The 20,286-nt window shown below is 33.5% G+C and overlaps 1 protein-coding gene across 1 annotated transcript; it reads right to left on the bottom strand.

The window, feature by feature from the left end:
* Positions 1-545: 545 nt before the first annotated feature.
* LOC100788123 (myosin-22) lies at positions 546-18,365 on the bottom strand. The gene is made up of 39 exons (XM_026127496.2): positions 18,243-18,365; positions 17,969-18,114; positions 17,059-17,215; positions 16,446-16,504; positions 16,167-16,326; positions 14,969-15,118; positions 14,738-14,880; positions 14,362-14,508; positions 14,147-14,248; positions 13,510-13,567; positions 13,321-13,422; positions 12,848-12,885; positions 12,615-12,741; positions 12,360-12,530; positions 12,195-12,326; positions 12,018-12,127; positions 11,862-11,922; positions 11,370-11,547; positions 11,059-11,264; positions 10,479-10,598; positions 9,684-9,782; positions 9,244-9,525; positions 9,052-9,156; positions 8,496-8,600; positions 8,272-8,411; positions 8,065-8,179; positions 7,734-7,754; positions 7,520-7,597; positions 7,238-7,408; positions 5,946-6,083; positions 5,140-5,319; positions 4,462-4,560; positions 4,286-4,356; positions 4,091-4,190; positions 3,925-3,981; positions 3,493-3,549; positions 1,335-1,418; positions 1,154-1,233; positions 546-1,057 (listed from the first exon to the last, which is right to left on the bottom strand). Exons 1-39 carry the CDS (start codon positions 18,363-18,365, stop codon positions 937-939), a joined length of 4,593 nt encoding a protein of 1,530 aa, XP_025983281.1. The 3' UTR covers positions 546-936.
* Between the last annotated feature and the right edge of the window lie 1,921 nt (positions 18,366-20,286).

Genomic DNA, 20,286 nt, shown 5'->3' with positions numbered 1-20,286 from the left:
AAACCACATCTTTAGTTGCCAATCTATCAAAAGCATCTAATTCTTTGAATACAAACCATTCTGCTCCATAAATATTGTTTATTCGATCCAAACCTTTAACTTTTCCATCATAAGTTTAAACTTCTGCATGAATAAATAAATAATACGCTAGCTGCTGAGATATTTAGGAAAAATATTTGGTCATTAACCAATTATTCTCATATAGTAGTGGCCTGTGTGGATAACCCTCAGCCGTGGTGGTAAATAGGTAAAATCTTGTCTAAAGTGGCGAGTACATTAATTACTCAAATCCTAACATACAAGTGGCATTCGTCATAGATATAGTTCATCTGATACTAGTACCAATCATTGCATGAGAGATTTTAGGAATTTAAGAACTATTTACAAATAAATCTATGTGTAATAGATTCTTATGATATAAATTCTTTTGGAGCAGTTGCTTTATTTATTTTCTTTACACTTCTATATTTAGTGCACTGGATTTATTGTAGCTCATCATTGTACAATAAATAATTGAAATATTCTTAATTTCAATATTACAATGCTCTTACATAAATGGCCAATATCACCACAGCATTTGAGGGTAGCATACTGCTTTCTACAATGTCAAATTTAAGGGCAGAAGAGCAATCTAAGTGATCAACTCCTATCATTTTACAAATTTCACTTTTCTTTCCTCATACTAATACAGATATTTGCACCCCAAGTGAACATCCACATATAATCTAATAAAAATAGAGAGAAAATGTTAACAAATATTATGATACCTACCTTGCCTTTTTGCTAACACAACCATTAATTACAGTATATATGGATGCCCACAAAAACCAAGAAAATAAAAGGAGGGGCGAGGGTGAGAATGGGTGGATTTACAACATGATGCTGAATTGGAGAACATATTTTGAACCTTAAAAGACGAGTTACACCACAAGAGGACTAACAATAATCATGTAAAAATTGGAAGTTTGCATTCTCCAGAAGTTCTGCAGGAGGTTTTATTTTTGGAATGGTTTTATCTAGAGCAGAAGTAGAGATCTCTTCAACGATAATAGGATGACTGCAGTTTGAAAACAGTGAAAAGTGAAAACTTCAGTTTCAATTAAAACAATATTTTTTTGTATATATACATGTATAATACATGAATTGAGTTTACCTTGTGTTGTCCTCCAACAAGAAAGATTTGTCATCTTCATCTGCATCATCTGTCATTAGAAGCTTCAATCTAGTAGTGACCTACACAAGTACATAGCAATAATTGATGTAAATAATATTCACACAACAAAGTAATGGATGAGTAGAAAAGGTGTGGATAAAAATAGATAGATGGAACTTACGTCTGTTGATACACTTTGCTTATTGTCATCATCGTCATCACTGTAAAGTGTACATATTCTATAAAGCTGTTGAGCACTTAGGACCTAAATTCAGCCAATATAGATGTTAAGAGAGGCAGAAACATTGAACCCACTTGCTTTGCATATTATAGGTTTATATGTGTTTTTAATTCCTACAAATATGGTGAATTTTGGTTTTAATAGTCCTTCAACTTCTTTTTGTTAGTTTTGATCCTCATATTTTCTTAAATGATTTCCAGAATCATCTAATGATAAGGTGACATGCATCTAGATGTGTAACATTAATGACTATTTTGAGATGGCATATGTTATAACATATTTAGATACATGCCACATCATTAGTAAATGGTGATAAGTATCATTTTCAAAACAAAAATTAATAAAACTTGAATATGTTAAAGATTCCTTAAATATACTTTAATTTGTCAACCAATTCCTAAATTTTTTTGTTTTTGGTTGAATTCTGAAATTTCAAAATTTTTGTAAAAGATCCTCACTAGCTATCCAAAATGTAATGATATGCTTGATAATTGGACATGTCAATATTAATGTGGAACCATATCAAAGGTATCAATAACAGGAGGTATCACCTAGATTTTTTTTATATTTAATTTAATTTAATAAACTGCTTTATTAAAAAAAATAAAGTTAAAGTGAATAGGACATTCCACACTTGCCCTTGGTTTGTTTTTTTCTCTCTTTGTCCCTTCTTCTTCCTCATCTTTCAGATCTGAGATGTCCTCCATCTCTTCATCTGAGTTGCTCCACCATTACATCAATGGTCCAACGAGGAAATACTCTGACATTAAGTCACACTTTTGGTTACTTAAAGAATGTCACAAACACCCTTTTGATTACTTGAACATTTGGTTTGCTCGTAATGTTCCTTGTTCGTCTTCAGTTGTTACACTTTTGGCCCTTTTTTAGGTTTCGGTGATTTTCCGGAGACCTAGGTTGGAATTCGCAAGATTTGAGGTTTTCTGGATTTGGGTGTTACGAAAGTAGAGATTTTGTTGGGGGTCTGGGGATGAAGATTGAGGTGGGGTTGGGCGGGGTATGGAATGAGGAAGAGAAAGCGACGGTGGTGGAGGTTCTGGGTCGAGGGGCGTTCGATTACTTGGTGGCAAATTCAATTTCGAACGAGAATCTGTTAACGGCGGTTGGGAGTGGCCAGAATCTAAAGAACAAGCTGTCGGATTTCGTGGAACGCCGAACTTCAGTTGGAACTACGTCATCTTCTGAAATGTTCTTTCTTGCTTCCATGTACTTCTCTTTTCCCTGGGGGCTTGGGGGTCTAGGTAAGTGTTTTGCTTCTGGGAAGCATTTGTGGATTTCGGATATGTTCAAATCTGGTTTTGATTACTGTGTGAGGTCTTTCTTGGCCAAATCTACTGGGAATTAGACTGTTGTGTTTGGTGGAAATGGTGGTGCACGATGGTGGGGGATAGAAGACAGAGAGAGGTAAAAGAAAAGGACAAATATGGGAAAGATAAGCAGAGGTAGAAGCTCGGAGGGGACCAGAGGATTGGAGCGAGGAGAGGCCGGATTTGAGGGACGGATGACTTTTTTTTCTTTTCTTTTTTTAATGAAATAGTTTATTAAATTAAATATAAAAATAAATAAAAAATTTAGGTGACACTCCTTGACTCTTCATGTGCATCATCTACCTAACAGATATTCATCATATATTGGATGAAGACTAACGAGAGGACTCATATAATTTTTCAAATCTTAGAGACCCATCAAAAAAGTAAAAAAATTTCAAAAATTAATTGCAAAATTCAAGTATATTCCATAGATCTCTAACCTATTTAAGCCAATTAATAAAAGAAATTGGAAGACTAAAACCAAAATTTGTCTTATTTGCAGAAACTTGGTAACATATTACTCCTATGTTATACCATATGTCCTTATCCATCCATGTAGTTGATCCCATCTAGTGAGAAAAGACATGGGGTTTGTTGGTTTTATAAGTATACTATAACAAGCTTAAGTGCCCCTCTTACAAAGTGTTGTTAGAAAAGCAAGTTTGCTTTCTACACAAAAGAAAGAAAAAGAGAAAATCTGCCCATTGTTTTTGCTCATATAGAGAAGATTTAGACAAAGCTCAAATTGCAGATATATGATAAACACTTACTGGGCAGAGGTCATTTGTAAGATCATCATAGGATAGCTCTTCCTTTTTTAGTGCAACCTGGAGAATTGATTTCATCCAAAATTAAAATGAGGAAGAAAAATGGGTGCTCAAGGATTTAGGGAACTCCTTGTACTATATTTTAAATTTATGGTATATTACTTATTGTATAGTTGCAGTCATTATATAAAGACCAAGTTAGACGGTGTCCCTTCACATGGTATCTTACTAGTCTCTCAATGGGAAAGGATGTCTAAATTAAAATGTTAATCAATTGGATTAATTTCATCCAACGTTAGACACCAAAGTATAAAGAAAGCAAAATATGATAGTAGCCCCCCTACCCCTAAAAAAAAGGTTACTCAAAGTATCACCGAGGCTACATGAAGTTTATTTATAAAGCAAAAGTGTTCATAGAAGAAGCAACAGGCATACCAAGAATCTAACTGCTTGCTTTGCATGTTTGAGTTCATTGAAAGAAGAGCCAACATACTGAAACAGAAATAGTTATTTGCTAAATAAGAATTAAATCATTGCTCACGCAATGTATGTGACTTAAATATGCATAAAAGAAAGTTATAAAAAGGTGAATGTAGTGTACCTCTTCCGTTGCTTCAGTACACCATAATTCTAGTTCAGCCAACCCTGATCTTATCTGTTCTCCACTTTTGGATGTGCAGCATTCTCTATGTAAAAGAAGGCTGGAGAACATAGCATTCCCAATTCACAAGTCAACCCAGATGCCTATAATTAGTCCATTCCTGTAAAAGTAGCTGAATGAAACAAGACATCTTACCTATTGAAGAGTTTCATATTGATGTATTGAAAAATTTGACTAAATAGCTTCTGAACCAGAACAGGAGGCACCTGAGACAAAACTTAAAATCAGTTTGCTCTATAACTTAAAAAATGAGCTTGGAAGGAAAAAGGTGTAAAGATACCGATTTACTGTACTATCAAACCTTCACATACATAGTTTTCTTTCAGAATCTTGAGATATCTATTAAGGCATTCGATGATGCTGTTCCAAGAACCAGATGGTTGGCTGCTGTCATTTGATGTTTTGTCCGCCTGAAGTTATATGATCATACGTAAGTGGAATAAACTTAATGATATTGCACTGTCTATTAGATATAGATTGAGCTTTGCCTACAGGCATGCAAGAGACATCTTTAAGCCAACCACGAGCCCCCAATTTTTTTTAGAGAAAAGGAGAAAAAAGTGACATCTCTTCTGTTTCCACAGAAGCAATAATCTAAAATCTAAAAGTGTTCAAATGATGCATTCCTTTACATGAGTGAACAAGAAACCAATACATAAAGATGTCATGAGAAACCAAAAGAGTAGTAGAATAACATCCAGTGAGACTCAGAGAGTTAGTGGTGAGAAGAATAAAAAATTTAAAATATTTGAATATATGGATATAAAGTCAATGTCAATAGGAAGTTACTTTGAATTTCCTCGGCATCAATGCAAAGTTATTGATAAGATTTACACCAGATTAGAGCATAAGTTAAGTATGAACAAGGAAAACTACCATCACTCTACTTTGCCTAAAATACTGATCCTAATAGTATATATAATTTCCAGCACACTGGCAACACATAAAAACGAAGACATACTCCATGACAAAAAATACAGCCTGCATACCTTAGTGCAAGAAGAAAGTGGAGGTGACAAGTCTTTCTTAAAACTTTCACGAATGATTCCATATATCTTTTCCACATAAGCTGCAAGCTGTTGCTTGAAAAGCAAGGCAGGATACTTGGCATCGACCTGATGCTCTACATCAAAAGCATTGCTGGAAAGACTATTAGATGAGCGGAAACCCTGAAAAAAAACATCAAATTCCATATAGTGAGTTTAATGGCATTATCTCTATAATCATTAGTTACAATATTTATTAAGGATACCATTACTAAGTAAAATACCAATATTTATATTTCTGTATTTAAAATGAAAAGAATGAATGTATGTTTGATGCTACTATAGGACAAGCATAATCTTTTTCCCTCTTAAATTGACATGAAAATCAGACCAAAAAATGAATCTGTCATTTTTTATCACAAAAGTTGTTAGCCTAGAACAAGGTGTATAATAGATATATAGTTAAAATTTTATTGATTTCGGATACCAATTCATACATATTTTTTTACCTTTCATTTTCTCTGGCTTTTATTGATAATGAACTTTAGGCACTAACAAGCTAGGAATGTATCCATATAGCATGTTATGGATGATTAGGAGACAAAAACATCCTACTGACAGCCTTCAATTTTTGGTCATAAAATTTGGAAGCATTATACAGTCTAATTAATTTCATAGCTGAGTATAATATAAGCATCTAAACAATCATATCTGCAAATAAAATTTTGATGTGCAGTATGGCCCAGAAGTTCACATGGAACTTATGCTAAACACATGTTAACTTGGATAGTTGTAAAGAAACTTGGTACCTGGGTCATCCTCCCAAAAAACGAAGTGGGGGTGGGTGGTTTCCGTGTTGTAGGTACTCTTAGACATCGCTGAAGATGGAAAAACAAAGAAGATGTGTTGGATAGCCAATAAGCCATACAATCATTGTTGTCAGGATCCTGCAAAAATGTTAAGTGGAATACCTTGTGAGACCATATTAAAGAACCATGTATCACCCTTATCTAAACACCAAGCACACAAAAATGCCACTCTTTCTTAATTTTCTTTATGTTTTCATTTATGATCATAGAAATGCTACTTTGTTTTCACATTTTTTTTTACCGTTTTTAAGATATTGTGACAGGAGTTTTCAGAATGCCGAGTGCAATAAGCCAATAAGAGCTATGAGGCAGTTATTATTCATAAACAATAATAACTTCAATTGCCTGAACTGACTTGGTTCTATAGACACTTCAATCGTCCTTAGAGCCAAAACTTAAGGGGTTTGTGATTTGTTATGGATGAAGATTATTGATTGTTCCCAATGATCCCAGAATGAACTGTGAAGCTCCTATGAGACTATTTAGTGAAAATAAGTCTGCCATCAACATTGCACACAACCAAGTTCAACATGAAAGGACAAAGCACACAGAGATAGATTGACACTTCATTAAAGAGAAATTAAACAGCGGTTTTGTCTTATAGACACATTGTACACCATTTCAGAGCATCAGTTAGTTGCTGTGTTCACCAAGGGTCTTCCTGCATAGTGGTTTTTCAAGATCTTGCTTGCAAGTTGGGAATGATTGATATATATTCTCTAGCTTGAGGGAGAGTGTTGTAGAGTATAAATATTGTAATCAATAGAGTTTATTTCTGTCATTAATTATCATGTACAAATTCTTCGATTCTTAAGAGTAATCCAGTTTTTTAATCTCCTGAAATTCCTTTGTAATCAACTAAATAAGAAATACAAATTCAGCCCTTTCAAATCTTTTTAAGTTTTCAAGCCTCTCTAAACAAATTTACCAAACTATTCCCCTGGCACCAAAGGTCCTCTATCTATGAAACTTTGGAATGGCAATTAAGTTGTAATCACAGTTCTGTGGAATTAGTATTTCACTAGCTGAATTACATAACTAAAAACATTATTTTCAGCACTACAAATCATTAGCATTTGAATAGCATTCATTTTGTGTAGGTACTAAATAACCAATTATAAAATTTTATTTATTTTCATGGCTGAATGAAATTTTCAAACAAATCCTAAATCTGATACACTTTTGCCTCTAACAAACAAATGAAAAAATGGTTTGAGTAAACAGAAAGTAACCTCTAATTCAGAACCGATCAGCTGTATAAGACGATCGAATATGCTTGTTTTCTCAGCTTCAAAAGATTTCCAATGTAGCAGACAATTGTAAAGGGTAAATGCTGCAACAGGTTTTCCTTCAGAGAACCCAAGATCTTTTGTCACACATTTGAAAAGAGCATCTACACTCTCCTACACACAAGGAAAACAAACAAAAAAGATAATGTGACTAAATGCTACAAAAGTATATAAAAATATAAATTAAGTATATTATTAAGTAACAATTGTTCCGCAAGAGCATACTTGATGCCTCTCCATAATAGATCTCCTTACTTTATCCTCTGCACCAAATGTTTTTGAAGAAACAGAACCCTGTAGTGCCTATAGAAAATAGACTTGTCTTCAAAAACATCATAAAAGGGCAGGTGGGAAACTTTTCTTTCTTGATAAATACAAAGATGATGTATAAATTACAAGAAAATTTAAAGGGATTTCAAATCTAAAAGCCCTTTATTACCTGATGACCATTTTCCAAAGGCTGTAGTAGCGAGATCAGGAAAAAAGACATTAGTACAATCTCCAGTAAGGATAAACAAGGATGATAGTCAGAGACTGTTGAGACAAAGAATTATTAATTCACATTACTCATTAACTTGGTTTAATTGAAATTTTCTAAATTGTCCTCAATTATATGCGAATAGACAACTAAGAATACAATTACTTAGGAGTTAGGACTAACTTTAAAAAAATAATTAATTGAGGATAATTAAAAAAATATCAATGATAAGTAATTGATAGGGAATGTGAATTGAACAGCCTCACTTAATAAGCAATTGTTTTGTATTTACCGGAGTTGTAGCAGGTGCAAGCTTTCCTGACATTCTCCGGGATGATGAACTCAACAAGGCTTGCTGCCGCAAAACTTGGTTCTCAGTTTCCATATCAGATAGCTTTTCTTCAAGCCTAACACGCAACAAAGCAACATATCAAACCAATGAAAACATCAAATATTCCCTATAATGAAAACCAGCACCAACAAAGGATAACATAAGAACCTCTGCATATTTGTCTTTGTCTCAATCATCTTTGATTCTGTCTCTATAATTTGATTCATGCGCTCCTCACTAACCCTGTTACATTCTTCATATTTCCTCTCAGCTTCATCAATTTTTCTTTCCAAAGAATTAACTTGATCCTGCAAAGCCTCAGAAGTTATTTTTGGATATTATGATCACCTCATTGGAACATACATTTCAAACACTTATTTTGTAACTTATACCTTAAGATGTTCATTTTCTGTAGTGATCTTACTGATCACCTCATTGTCAGTAACATTAACAGGAAACTCCTGTATAGTTTTATTTTCCGATGAATTAAGTAGTTCCTGTAAAGGATAAAAAAACAATAACAATAGCAATAACATAAGGGTAAATGACCATTTTGGTCCCCGAATGTGTAAACCAATGACAATTTAGTCCACTGAAGAATACAAATTCTGATTTAATCTGTGAATGTGTAAAAGGTGTAATAATTGCATCCTACTGTTAAGTTTCTGGGACCATTTTGTCATTAAATTGTAATGTTCTTGGACTATTTTGACATTAAGTTGTATTTTTTTATAATCAATTTGACATTAAGTTGTAAAGTTCAGGGACCAATTTGTTATTAAGTTGTACACAGGACTTCATTGTCGCACTTTTTTTCACATTCAAGAACTAAATTAGAATTTTAGTTTTTTTTAAGGACTTAATTATCACTAGTTTACACATTTAGGGACTAAAAATGATCATTTACCCGATAACATAAATTTCAAACACTTATTATGTAATTTATACCTTAAGATGTTCATTTTCTGAAGAAAGTTTATTGATCAACTCATTGTCAGTAACATTAACAGGAAACTCCTGTACAGATTTCTTTTCCAACGAATTAACTAGTTCCTGTAAAGCATAGAAAGTAACAATACGTTTGGATGCTATGCACACCCAGAAGCAGAAATTTATCAAACACTTTTATGTAATGCTTACCTTGAGTTGTTCATTTTCTGTAGTCAGCTTATTGATCAATTCACTGTCAACAACATTAACAGGGTTCTCCTGTGTAGTTGGAGTTTGCTCAGCTACTTTCTTGGCAGCCTCTCGTTCCTGAATTAGCGCTGCCTTGGTTTCTTGAAACTGAAGCTCCATCTCTTGCAAAGCATGCTGTAGTTTTTCATTTTCCTGTTTTTTGGCTTCCTCGATTTCTTGGAGCTGAAGTTCCATCTCTTGCAATGCATGTTGTAGTTTTTCATTTTCCTGTGTCTTGGCTTCCTCAATATCACAATGAACCAAAACATTTAGAATGTTGGTGAAATAATGCAATTAACAAAATTAATTTTATAGGTAAAAAGAACCAAATTAGCAATAGTAGGCATGAAGAAACTTTGTCATACTTCTACATTCTCATTTACTATAAATAAATTAATTACCCTCATTCTCTTCTCTGTTTCTAGACACGAAGTTAATTCTTTGACTTGTATTTCCAGATTATTTTTAGCTGCTTCAAGTGCCTTTGATTCCTTGGCTGCCTGCAGTAAGTTAAAATTTAGATATTTTTAAGTATGAAAACAAATAAAAGTTGTTCATATACAAAACAGTAGTAGCATATCTGGTTGAAAGGATAAAAATCACATTTAAAATAGATATAGCATTAGAGTTTCACATTTAAAGGGGAGAAATAACACTTCCCCAACAATAAAATCATTCCCAACAGATACATTTTTATAATAGTTGGTGCTAACTGGTTTACTGCATAGAGAGGAAAGTAAAAGAGAGAGAGTGGGGAATCTTAAAGTTGTATTATTGTCAGTGGCATACATGTGTTCAACAATATCTATGCTATTAGGTTACGTACAACAATCACCTTTATAATAGAAAATTGGAGTTTAACTAACTCTAATAACTGACACCTGTCAGTTTACAAAGCCCAAGTAAAGTTGTGGGCTTAAGCCCAAGTACAATTCAAGTCTTATCCCCAATAGCATGAGATCATACAAAATAAAGCCACACAACTGAATTCTTACAAAATTATATAGTCTAAAAGCAAAGCACTATAGTAGTAGATAATAGTGATATAAAGAAATTTACAATAACAAAACTTATAAAATTCTTATAAAAAAAATCAAAATGTTTAAGAATGTTAGTTGCTTCTAATATGAAAAACACTTGCAGTTTGCTAATAGTTGAAAAATTAAGATAGGTATACAAGAGGGGAGAGGGAACACCATTTTAAGCTTTCGAAGTTCTCTACGTGCCAATGTTCTTCTCCAGGAACACTGTGCAGCAATTGCTGATTTCTTTAGTTTTTTGAAATAAGTACGAGCTGAATAACCTCTGTAGTGACCCTATGATAACAAAAAAAACACATTAATTTAATTATATTTTATGTATGATGCACTAAATATCATAGAATATGAATATGTTATTATTATTGCAGAGACAAAAAATTGCCCAACATTTTCGATTCTTTAACCTTAGGCTTGTTCGGTCATTTATAAAATATTAAAAACATGTTACATTGAAAGAAAGGGTAAGTACAAGACTCAAATTTTAGCAGAGACATCTAGTTAACAAAGAAAGTGAATTCCAAAATAAGGAAAGCAATACACAATGGGGAGTCCAGTAAACATAGTTCCTTCCATTATGGTGTTAGTGGAAGGTAACAAGTATGCAATCTTAATCCCCGTGATTAAAAAGAAAACAAAGGTAATGCGGCACATATATAATATAAATAGGTAAAACTAAGGAGATAAGTTTCAGAGAGTAGTCCTCTTAAACTAAGAAGAAAATGCTGCTCTATCCTACCTGAATAACAATTGCAGCTTGCGTCCGTTTCCTGAATCTAAGGTCATTTCTAGCAGCCATCCCTCGCATACCAGTTTGAATATAAATAGCAGGGGCATAAATAGTTTTGTAAGCATTTCTGGAAATATGCATGCGGAAGTTTTTCTGAATTATCAAAGAAGCAGCTTCCCTCCTCATGCATTCATACTGATGTCGTGCAAGTTGTCCTATGGTAAATTCATAAAATAGACATGTACAATCAGAATTCAGTCTTTCATTGATTACATAGTAAACAACCATAAACATCCCTAGAGGATTCACATAATTGATACCTCTAGCAACCCTTTGAAGTTCTATGGCAGACAACTGCAATAAAATATAGTGTTTTCGACAAATAAATGTGCGGACTTTTCTCTGAATAATGCTTGCAGATCTTCCCAAGACCTCAGCACGACATGCATCTAATTCTGCCATTTGACCGGCTCTCAGAAACACTTTTGTCTTTCCAATCTGCAATGGGAATAGTTCAGCAGGAGTATTTTTCTTTCTTTTTATGCTAAGATCTTATATCCAGCAACCACACAAACACATGAATGCAATAGCAGTTAACTTTGTTAGTAACTAGTTGGAACTTTCCTTTCCTTTTCTTTGGTGTTCCTTAAACCAATGGAAACGGATTTTTCTTTTAAATAACATTTTATTCAAACCCATGGTATTGTAACATGTTAGAAACAAAGTAGCATTATCTACTATTCATGTAACCAACAAGCAATGTAAATGTTACAAGTGAGATTAATAGAAATTCCAGTTGGATAAAATGGCACCTGATAATCTTTAAGGTTCGCTCTATCTAGAAGCCTCTTGCAAGCAGTCATCTCATCAGGGCTGCGAATATATGGTTATTATTATTCGGTTTCAAATATTCCAGAATCAGATTAGATTCATAGATGACTGGAAAAAAAAATAAAAAATGGAAATACCATGCTTTTAGAACATTAGGTTCTAGGATAGTAAACCGCTGAACAAATTCATCAAAGTTCTTTCTGGTGGGATATCCAGCACAACTTATCCGAATTGCCTCCATTACTCCCTGTGAATGGCCTCCATTAGTCTCTACTCCACATCGAAGCTGCTGCAACACATTATTGTTCTCGAACATTCCAGCGAAGCTGCTGCAACACATTATTGTTCTCGAACATTCCAGGCTTCAGAAGATTATTTGGCTTTACACAACGAATGTAGTGTGGCTCGGTAGCATTTAGTGTTTCAAGCAAAGATTGCAGTTGAAGCTTCATTTATATGATTGGCAAAACAAAACAGACCTTAAACTGAGTGGCTATAGAAGAGAACTTCGTTGATTTTGTAGTTTCCTCGGGTAAAGGTGGGAAAAGCCCTGAAACAAAGGGGCACTTCGAATTGCTGAGTAGAGCAGCATGTTCTGGAACAACGTAGTCTTTATTTTTATCAAGGAAAAAATCAGTTTGATAAGTGACCTGGAATTTAAAATCATCATAAGTTAAGCTTTTTTCCTTCATCATTGATTTTAAATTACGAAGACCAAAATGAACTTCACTTACATCACCGGCATAGTGGTTAATAGTAAAGTCAGTGCGAGACAACTTTGGTTTGCTGAAGCGTTTATTGTCTTTAAAGGTTTGATATAGCTTTTCAGCAAATGTTTCATGTGTTGATCTTGGAAACATGCTACAAAGAATATGCATATGCAGATGTCACTACATAATACATATAGATGTGTATAAAGAACAACCATAATACAAGAACTTGAACCATTCAGTCATTAAATACATACCAGGCCTCATCCAGGAGAGCAATAATGCCACCGGGTTTCTGAAGTTATAAGTGAACATCAATTAGAAAGATAAAATACAAACAAGCAAGTATGACTGAGTGAAGTTCAAATACATATGCAGTAATATGTACAAGCTAGCAATCAACTTCCTTCTTAAATAGATAAAAGAAATTTACTGAACCAGTGTCATCATTTCGTCAAAAACCTAGGTAGTTGTAAGTTAGTAACATTAATAGAATAACCGCTATTCACTATTCATAACAGATTAACTTACTCTGAGGAGTTTTTACTTGAATGGGAAGTATAAGAAAAAAAGGCATCATGAAAATGTTATACAATACATGTATTATCACTATTATTATCTAAGTAAATGGTGAAACCATCAAAATAAAAATACATTTAATACAAGAATGAGATGGTAAATTGATAGAATTTTCCTACAATGGCAAAATGGATGGAAGTGTGAATTACACCTTCTCTATGAGATCAAGAACATCTTGATTATCAACGAATTCAATATAACTCCAATCGATCTCTTCCTTTGTATATTCCTCTTGCTCCATTTTGAAGACATGCTGCATAATGAAATGTTAACTTAGTCAACAAAAGATGTTTATCAGATAATGAATTCCAAGAAAATAGAGAAAACAAAAGAATCAGACCTGGTTGAAATGTTGTTGTAATTTCTCATTTGTCAAATTGATACAAAATTGTTCAAAGCTGTGCAGGATCAATTAAATAATACATAGGAGAGTTCAAAAAGTTAGTAACATGTCAATCTATGAAATTACAGGATAGTCATTAAGTACAAAGCATAGATCACAAACACAATAATTCTGCATTCATGACAGTCACACTGACAACAGAAGAAACAATTGTTTGTAGCTTGAATTTTGTGGAAGTGCATCATGAACCATACTTAACATGACTTATCCACACATAAGTAAAACTTTAAGTGGATAGCCATTTTTTATACACCCTGTTTTTGTCATATTTACATGTCAACTTTGGTTAAAAGGCAAACTAAATTAAATCTTGTTCCACTATTTCTTTAGTATTCTTTTTTGTACCATTTATCCTCTGTGTGTCCATCAAGCAAAACAAAAACTATGGTTGCAAACGAAGATCACAGCCGTAGCCAAGAATATCAAAATAATATGCAGATGACATCAAGGTTCGTGGACAATATTAACTAATGTATAAAGTAAAAAACTACAACTTTCTCAACTTTTGTATCATAACTCAGACACAGAGCATATGAGTTGAATCTGGGCAAAAAAACGGGTATTGGCTAAGCACCTGTTTGTCTTAAAACTCTCAAATCCATAAATATCTAGAACCCCAATCAAGTTAGTTGAATCTGGATCTTGCCCAATAGAGTTGTTAATCTTGTCCACAATCCTGGATCAACAGATGCTTGCATCATTTGAATTACAGAAACTCATGCATATTAAAGTGAGCTTTTCTAAGATATATAAAATTATTTATATTTTCATAAACATCACAGGAATTACCAGTCAAAAAGCCTTGAATAAACTATTTTAGCCAATGCATCTCTACTAAGAGCTGCAGCATTTGGATCAAGTGATTTTGTTATGGTGTCACCACGAGTCACCATAACACGTTTGCAGAAAGAGTCTTCAAGGGACTTCTCATCACACCTAACATAAACAAATAAATAAATTACCATAGATGTAATAGACTTAAAGCTTAATCTTCCAGAAGGAGATATAATGTGGGTTGGATAGTTAAGGGAAAAGAGAAGGAGGGAAAGGTCGTGGGTTGGATCCCCTCTGCTAACAAAACTAACATTCTAACTAATATTTGCCGATAAAAAAAATAAGCTTAATCTTCTAGAGAAACAATAAATTAATTAGAAACTTCACTTACATCAAAAGCTCAGCTGCGATTTTAAGATGGAAATGGGATTTTTCATCCTTGGGCTGAGAGGAATCTGTTTCATCTTCCCCTCCCTTAACAAATTCAATGTTTCCTAAATGAAGTACTGCAGCTACTATTCGAAATATAGCATCCTGAGAAGAGGGATGTCAAAATTTTCTAATGAAAACAATAAAAAGAAAGAAGAAAACTCTCTCCAATAGGCATGTTACAAAGGGGTACCTGCTCATCAGAATTTATCCCAACAACCTCCATAGCTCTCTTAGTTGCAAGGTACTCCTTAGAATCATCCAACCCATCAAGCTCAATGCAATTTGATTGATTAAGGTAATGAAATTTTCTTGGATTTCCCAATTTATACTTATCAACATCCTAAACATGGAAAAGCTCAAATAAAAATAAATTCACATCAAAAGCTCATTGTCTCAGGATAAGTTCAAGAAGATCAACTAACTTTAGAAGCTCATATGCGTGTAAAGAATGTTCATGAACTTTAGTAATTAAACCTTAATCTTGTATGCCACTTGGATTCAGCTAGTGGTGAGGGGATTGGATAGTTTATACGAGTTTAAAAAAAGCTTATTGTCATCATTGTATATATATATATATATATATATAAACAGAACCATGAGCATTGCATTTACGTAAAATGTTTTAAAAGTCCACCTCTAATTACACTGTAATTAACATAAATTAGGGCAGGTTCTTTATTATCACGATTTCAGTCATATTTTAAGAAACTATTTATATTGTTTTGGCTATATAATGTGTACTTTTTGTACAATTTTATCATCAATAATTACATTCAGAAATTATATCCTTCAAGTTGATATCAGAATTCCTGATCTGGAGGCTTTTGCTTTAGCAAAACTTTAACCCTATCTCTGCTCTTGTTCAACAGCCAGAGGCACCAACACCACCAATGACGGCTGCTGGAGTCCACTGCAGGAGGAAGCATGCCGAACGTTTTGCTATAAATGCCTGCTACCTTGACTAGTCCACTCAACCGTGATGCAAATATTTTCTAGAGTGTCTTTCTAGTTTAATAAAAGTAATAAACCTTTTCCTCCAGTCTACCGATGTTTGGGGCCTAGTATCCTTTTCTAATATTTTGGCCATGAATGGTTTGTTTTTCATTGATGAATATGTTTTCCTAGGAATGACCAGTAAGAGGTGCACCGGTTGTTTGTTCAATTGTATCTTGTTAGTATTGATTTGGGAGGTTTTCAAATGATAATGGTTAGAAAATAGTAGAGTATGTAAGCCAATCTTTAATTTCTTGAAAAACAATAATTTTATTCATGAACTCACTTGTATTAATTGAACTTTCTTGGAAGCAAATTTTCACATACCATGGAAGCAAATCTTATTCTTAACTATATAGGCCTAAATTTATCATCCAAATGGAAGAATAATGTACCTCTTGTGGTGCAGCACAAAGCATATAAAAGCAATGATAATTTCTCTCAGGATCAGAAACTTGACAGACACGAGATCGTTCCAGCAAATATGTTCTGATAGCAGCTCCTGAAATTCTCCCCTTTTGATCAAACTGAATCTCCACAAACTTACCAAAACGACTGAAATTATACTATGTAAGCTTAGGACAGACTTTAAACCAAATAAACAATAAGGAAGGGTGCAGCGAAAATGGCAAAGATGGATAAAAGATGACCTTACTGAACAATAAATTCAATACCTTGAATTATTGTTCCTAACAGTCTTTGCATTGCCAAATGCTTCTAAAACAGGATTGGACTGCAGAAGTGTGAATAACAATTGACCAGAATGAATAATAACATACAAGATTATATTTATGTTTCTCAGGCATGTATGATTGTTTGTTTCCAGTTTTCAAAAACAAATAAACAAAATGTTAAACTCTTTACTTAGTATATAGTTGTTTTTGTTTTAAGTCTGAGTTCCTATTCAAGAGAATTGTAAGTTTTCCTTCCTATAAATTTTTTCAAGTGGTGAAAGTTTATCACCAAAGTTTTTGTAGTGATTTTATATCGCAAGAAAGTTTGTTTCTGATGTTAATGATATGGAGCAAAATTTAATTTTTATGCATATATAAGAACTAAAACTTACAATTTTCTCATATAGGAATTAAAACTTAAGGACAACTACAGAGATTAAGAGAAGTTTTTTAAAACCAAAACATTTTGGTTTTCTATTTTTTCTCTCTATCGCAGTTTCTTCCCTCACTTCAGTTATCTAACAATCATTTTTTGAAATTTGTTTTATAGAACATTTTTAAAAATAAAAACAAAAAACACAATCAAACATGGCCTTAATATTTTGTTTCTTACCTCCAGAACTTGTTGCTCCACAGACCTCCCTTCAGTTGCTGCTCTCCCTCCCAAAAATGCAAGATAATGCATAAGCATCTTTGTACTTTCAGTTTTACCAGCACCACTTTCTCCACTAACTAAAATAGATTGGCTTGTTTCTTCGTTTATCATCTTGCTGCAGATAATTATCTTTGTTAGTGAATGCACATACATCTTTTTTCATAATATATCATTTGCTATGAATCTTTGACACAAGCCAAATTTTAGTGATGGATGCAAAACCCAAAGAAAAAATTATCAAATGGTGTACACTCCAGTTTGCAGATGGCTCTATACCTACACAATTTACGTTATATATTTTTTAACCGATTTCAGTTCCTACACTACAGATACACATTTTAATCTGTTTTAGTCTCTATAATTTTGGTTGACAGGTACTAAAACAGATTAAAAAGTGTAGGTATAGGGATTAAAACAAGTAAATTTTAGATGTAAGGATTAAAACGAAAAAAAATTAGGCAGGTATGAGAACTAAATGAGTAATTAAATAAAAAAAATATTACTCTTTCAGTGATTTAGAATGGCTTGTTATAATGTACAAAAATATGCTAAGTTTTCTAAAAAGTTAAGGAGGACACAGTTTGACACTATCTATCCAACATCATATAATGTAGTGCTTCAGCTGTCGAAATTGATATTTCAAATCTATTTCATTCCTTATGAACCTCTACCCGTGGTCATTTTTATAAGAAACAAATGATAATAAAAAAAAACAGAGGGAGTATAAAATTATCTGGTTTGGGGTCACTACCGGTAGAGAGTTTTATCATTAATTTTAATTTTTTTTTCTAGTCTATAATCATTTTTGAATCATAGAATACTTTAAAGTCATGACCAAGGCACAAAAAACTGAGCAGCAACAAGATACCTATATGCAGAACTTGCAATTGCAAAAGGATGTGGGCTCTGCTCACCAAAAGCCGCACCTTTATACTTTGCCATGGTACTAGTTGCACTCAAATGAGGTAACCTTTGAAAAGGGTTCACGGCTATCAATATATTTCCTGTGTATGTCTGCAAACACCATCAGCAAAAGTTAAAGCTTCATTGCAATAACTGTAACAACAAAACAAAGCACATCTCCAAACACTTCACAGGATAGAATAGAGAGGCCAATCCACAAGACAAATGTGATATCTTACATAAATTTCATTCATAGCATATCGAACATGCAAATTTTGAAGTACTCCTGGTTCATGCAAATATGCCAATCTTGTCATATCTTCCACACCATTAGGTGGGAACTCTGGATCTTTGGGATACATGTTAACTGATTTGCTCACAACCTGCAATAGTGTTGAGTACTTTTAACAGTGTCAAAACCTCATAGTGTAAGTGAAGTAAATTAACTTTAAAGTAATAGTAGAGAATCTAGCAAAGAAATTTCTTCACAAGATTTTAGCTAAAACTATACAATGCCTTGCTAAAAAAGTATCTACCATGAGAATATTAGATGCATCGAGATAGAATAAACTCTATCATGTTCCATACTATTCCTTTTGACCCATATAATGCACACCAAACCCAAAATTGCCTCGAAATGTACAAAGCATTGCAGAGATGTACTATATATGAAGGATCAAACAAAATATTATACCAAGATCAATAGAAAATGTAAGGGAATGAACTTTACCACAAAAAAAAAAGGAAAATATTGTGTGTGTGTGTGTGTGTATTTGTACACACATGCATGGGCTAATAAGCACACATGTATATGGATTTACAATAGATTCAGGGGACTCACCTTCGGGCCTGATTCGTACATAACCGTGATCTCTTCATTGTTTGATTCCTGGATTTCTCCATCTATCCAAGCTAAATCAGGGTCCTCAATCCAAACATGGGACCCCACTACCAAACTGAGTTGACCAGCCTGTGCATTCAAAGAAAATAGTCAGTGCTTTTATCTTTAGAGTAGAACCTTGTTTGAAGTTATATTTGCATTATAAGAATCAGTAGCAGGCATGCAAACTAGCATGTGAGACATTGCTCCCACATTACGTGTAAAGGTCAATCATATAGATGATACCATTACTGTATTTACATTACATAATAATACAGTAAATTTCATTTAGTCAACCCCCTTTAAGCGTTGTCATCCATAGCAAAAGTAAAAACAGAAGCACTTTTGCATATGTAGTTTCAGCTTAAAATGGTCTCACAAGTTTAATGATGTTTGAAAAGGTGCATCCATTAACCAATGTGCTTTAGCACTCCTTTCTGATTATATATTTTGTTAAGAAAATGCAATGATGCATCCACGTTTACTTCAGCTATGTTCAGAAATGATATTAGCAACTCCAAAAGAAACTAGAATGTGATACAATCTGGCATCGATCAAACTTAGATTCAATTCCTTAAGTGCTTTTGGTGCTATTTTCCAATATGATTGGAGTTTCACCTTGGTAATCTAAGTTGACATTTACAAACCTTTATTATGTAGATTACTAAAGTAAAACTCTAATTTTGATTGGCAAATGGTAATAACTGCATCTAAGTTTTTTCCTCTGGCCATATTAAGAATTGTGCAATCCCGAATGATGCAAAATCACAATAAAGCACATGCGACCAAAGAATTTCAACCACCTCCATATTCTAGTAATGCAACAAATAGGCAAAAGATTCTAAAGGTTGCTCACACTAAAAAGAATAAAAAGTGAATAGGAATTGTTTATTTGAACCCTCCAACAGAATGTGAAGCTCGTCTAACTAAGTGGGATAAAAAGTAAACTAGCACAATGTATAATTGGTAAGTATAAATAATTACCATTGTTAACAAAATGTTAGGCACCCAAATGAATCAAAAGATCAGCCACTCAAAACTTGGATTGCATCACCAAAATCTACCAACCAATGTGAAGCAAATAATAACTTTGAACATTCAATCTCCAAGGGTGCAACAAGTAAAATTGTCTTGCTGAGTCATCTATCTCTAACTGAAAGAAACAATGTCCTAGTGTAATCTTGGTCTTTCTTGTTATCAAGGTTGAAAGATGCAAAATAGGAGTCACCCCGGGAAAGTGTCGTTGCAGAAGAGGCTTCACAATCACGAGGCTTTTCACAAGAAGAAGATCCAACCTATGCTAACCCCTCCTCTGCAACTATCTCCCCTCTATTTTCCTGCTTTCTGCCTCACTACTCTTTCTTTCTATGATGTCTCTAACCAATTTCCTTGTGGGTGTGTTC

The sequence above is a fragment of the Glycine max genome, chromosome 20, assembly GCF_000004515.6.
Source record: "Glycine max cultivar Williams 82 chromosome 20, Glycine_max_v4.0, whole genome shotgun sequence".
In the NCBI taxonomy this organism is placed as follows: domain Eukaryota; kingdom Viridiplantae; phylum Streptophyta; class Magnoliopsida; order Fabales; family Fabaceae; genus Glycine; species Glycine max.
The sequence above is the reverse complement of the archived record's forward strand: the minus strand, read 5'-3'. Positions and strand labels throughout refer to the sequence as shown.

Excerpts from the sequence above, each read along its gene's own strand:
- LOC100788123 (XM_026127496.2), bottom strand. The coding sequence starts at position 18,365 with ATGTATCCCAAAGATCCAGAGTTCCCACCTAATGGTGTGGAAGATATG. Across the intron at positions 12,327-12,359 it reads CTATAGCCACTCAGTTTAAG|CTTCAACTGCAATCTTTGCT; the intron begins GTCTGTTTTGTT and ends ATATAAATGAAG. Across the intron at positions 9,783-10,478 it reads AACTTCGAAAGCTTAAAATG|GCAGCCAAGGAATCAAAGGC; the intron begins GTGTTCCCTCTC and ends AACTTACTGCAG.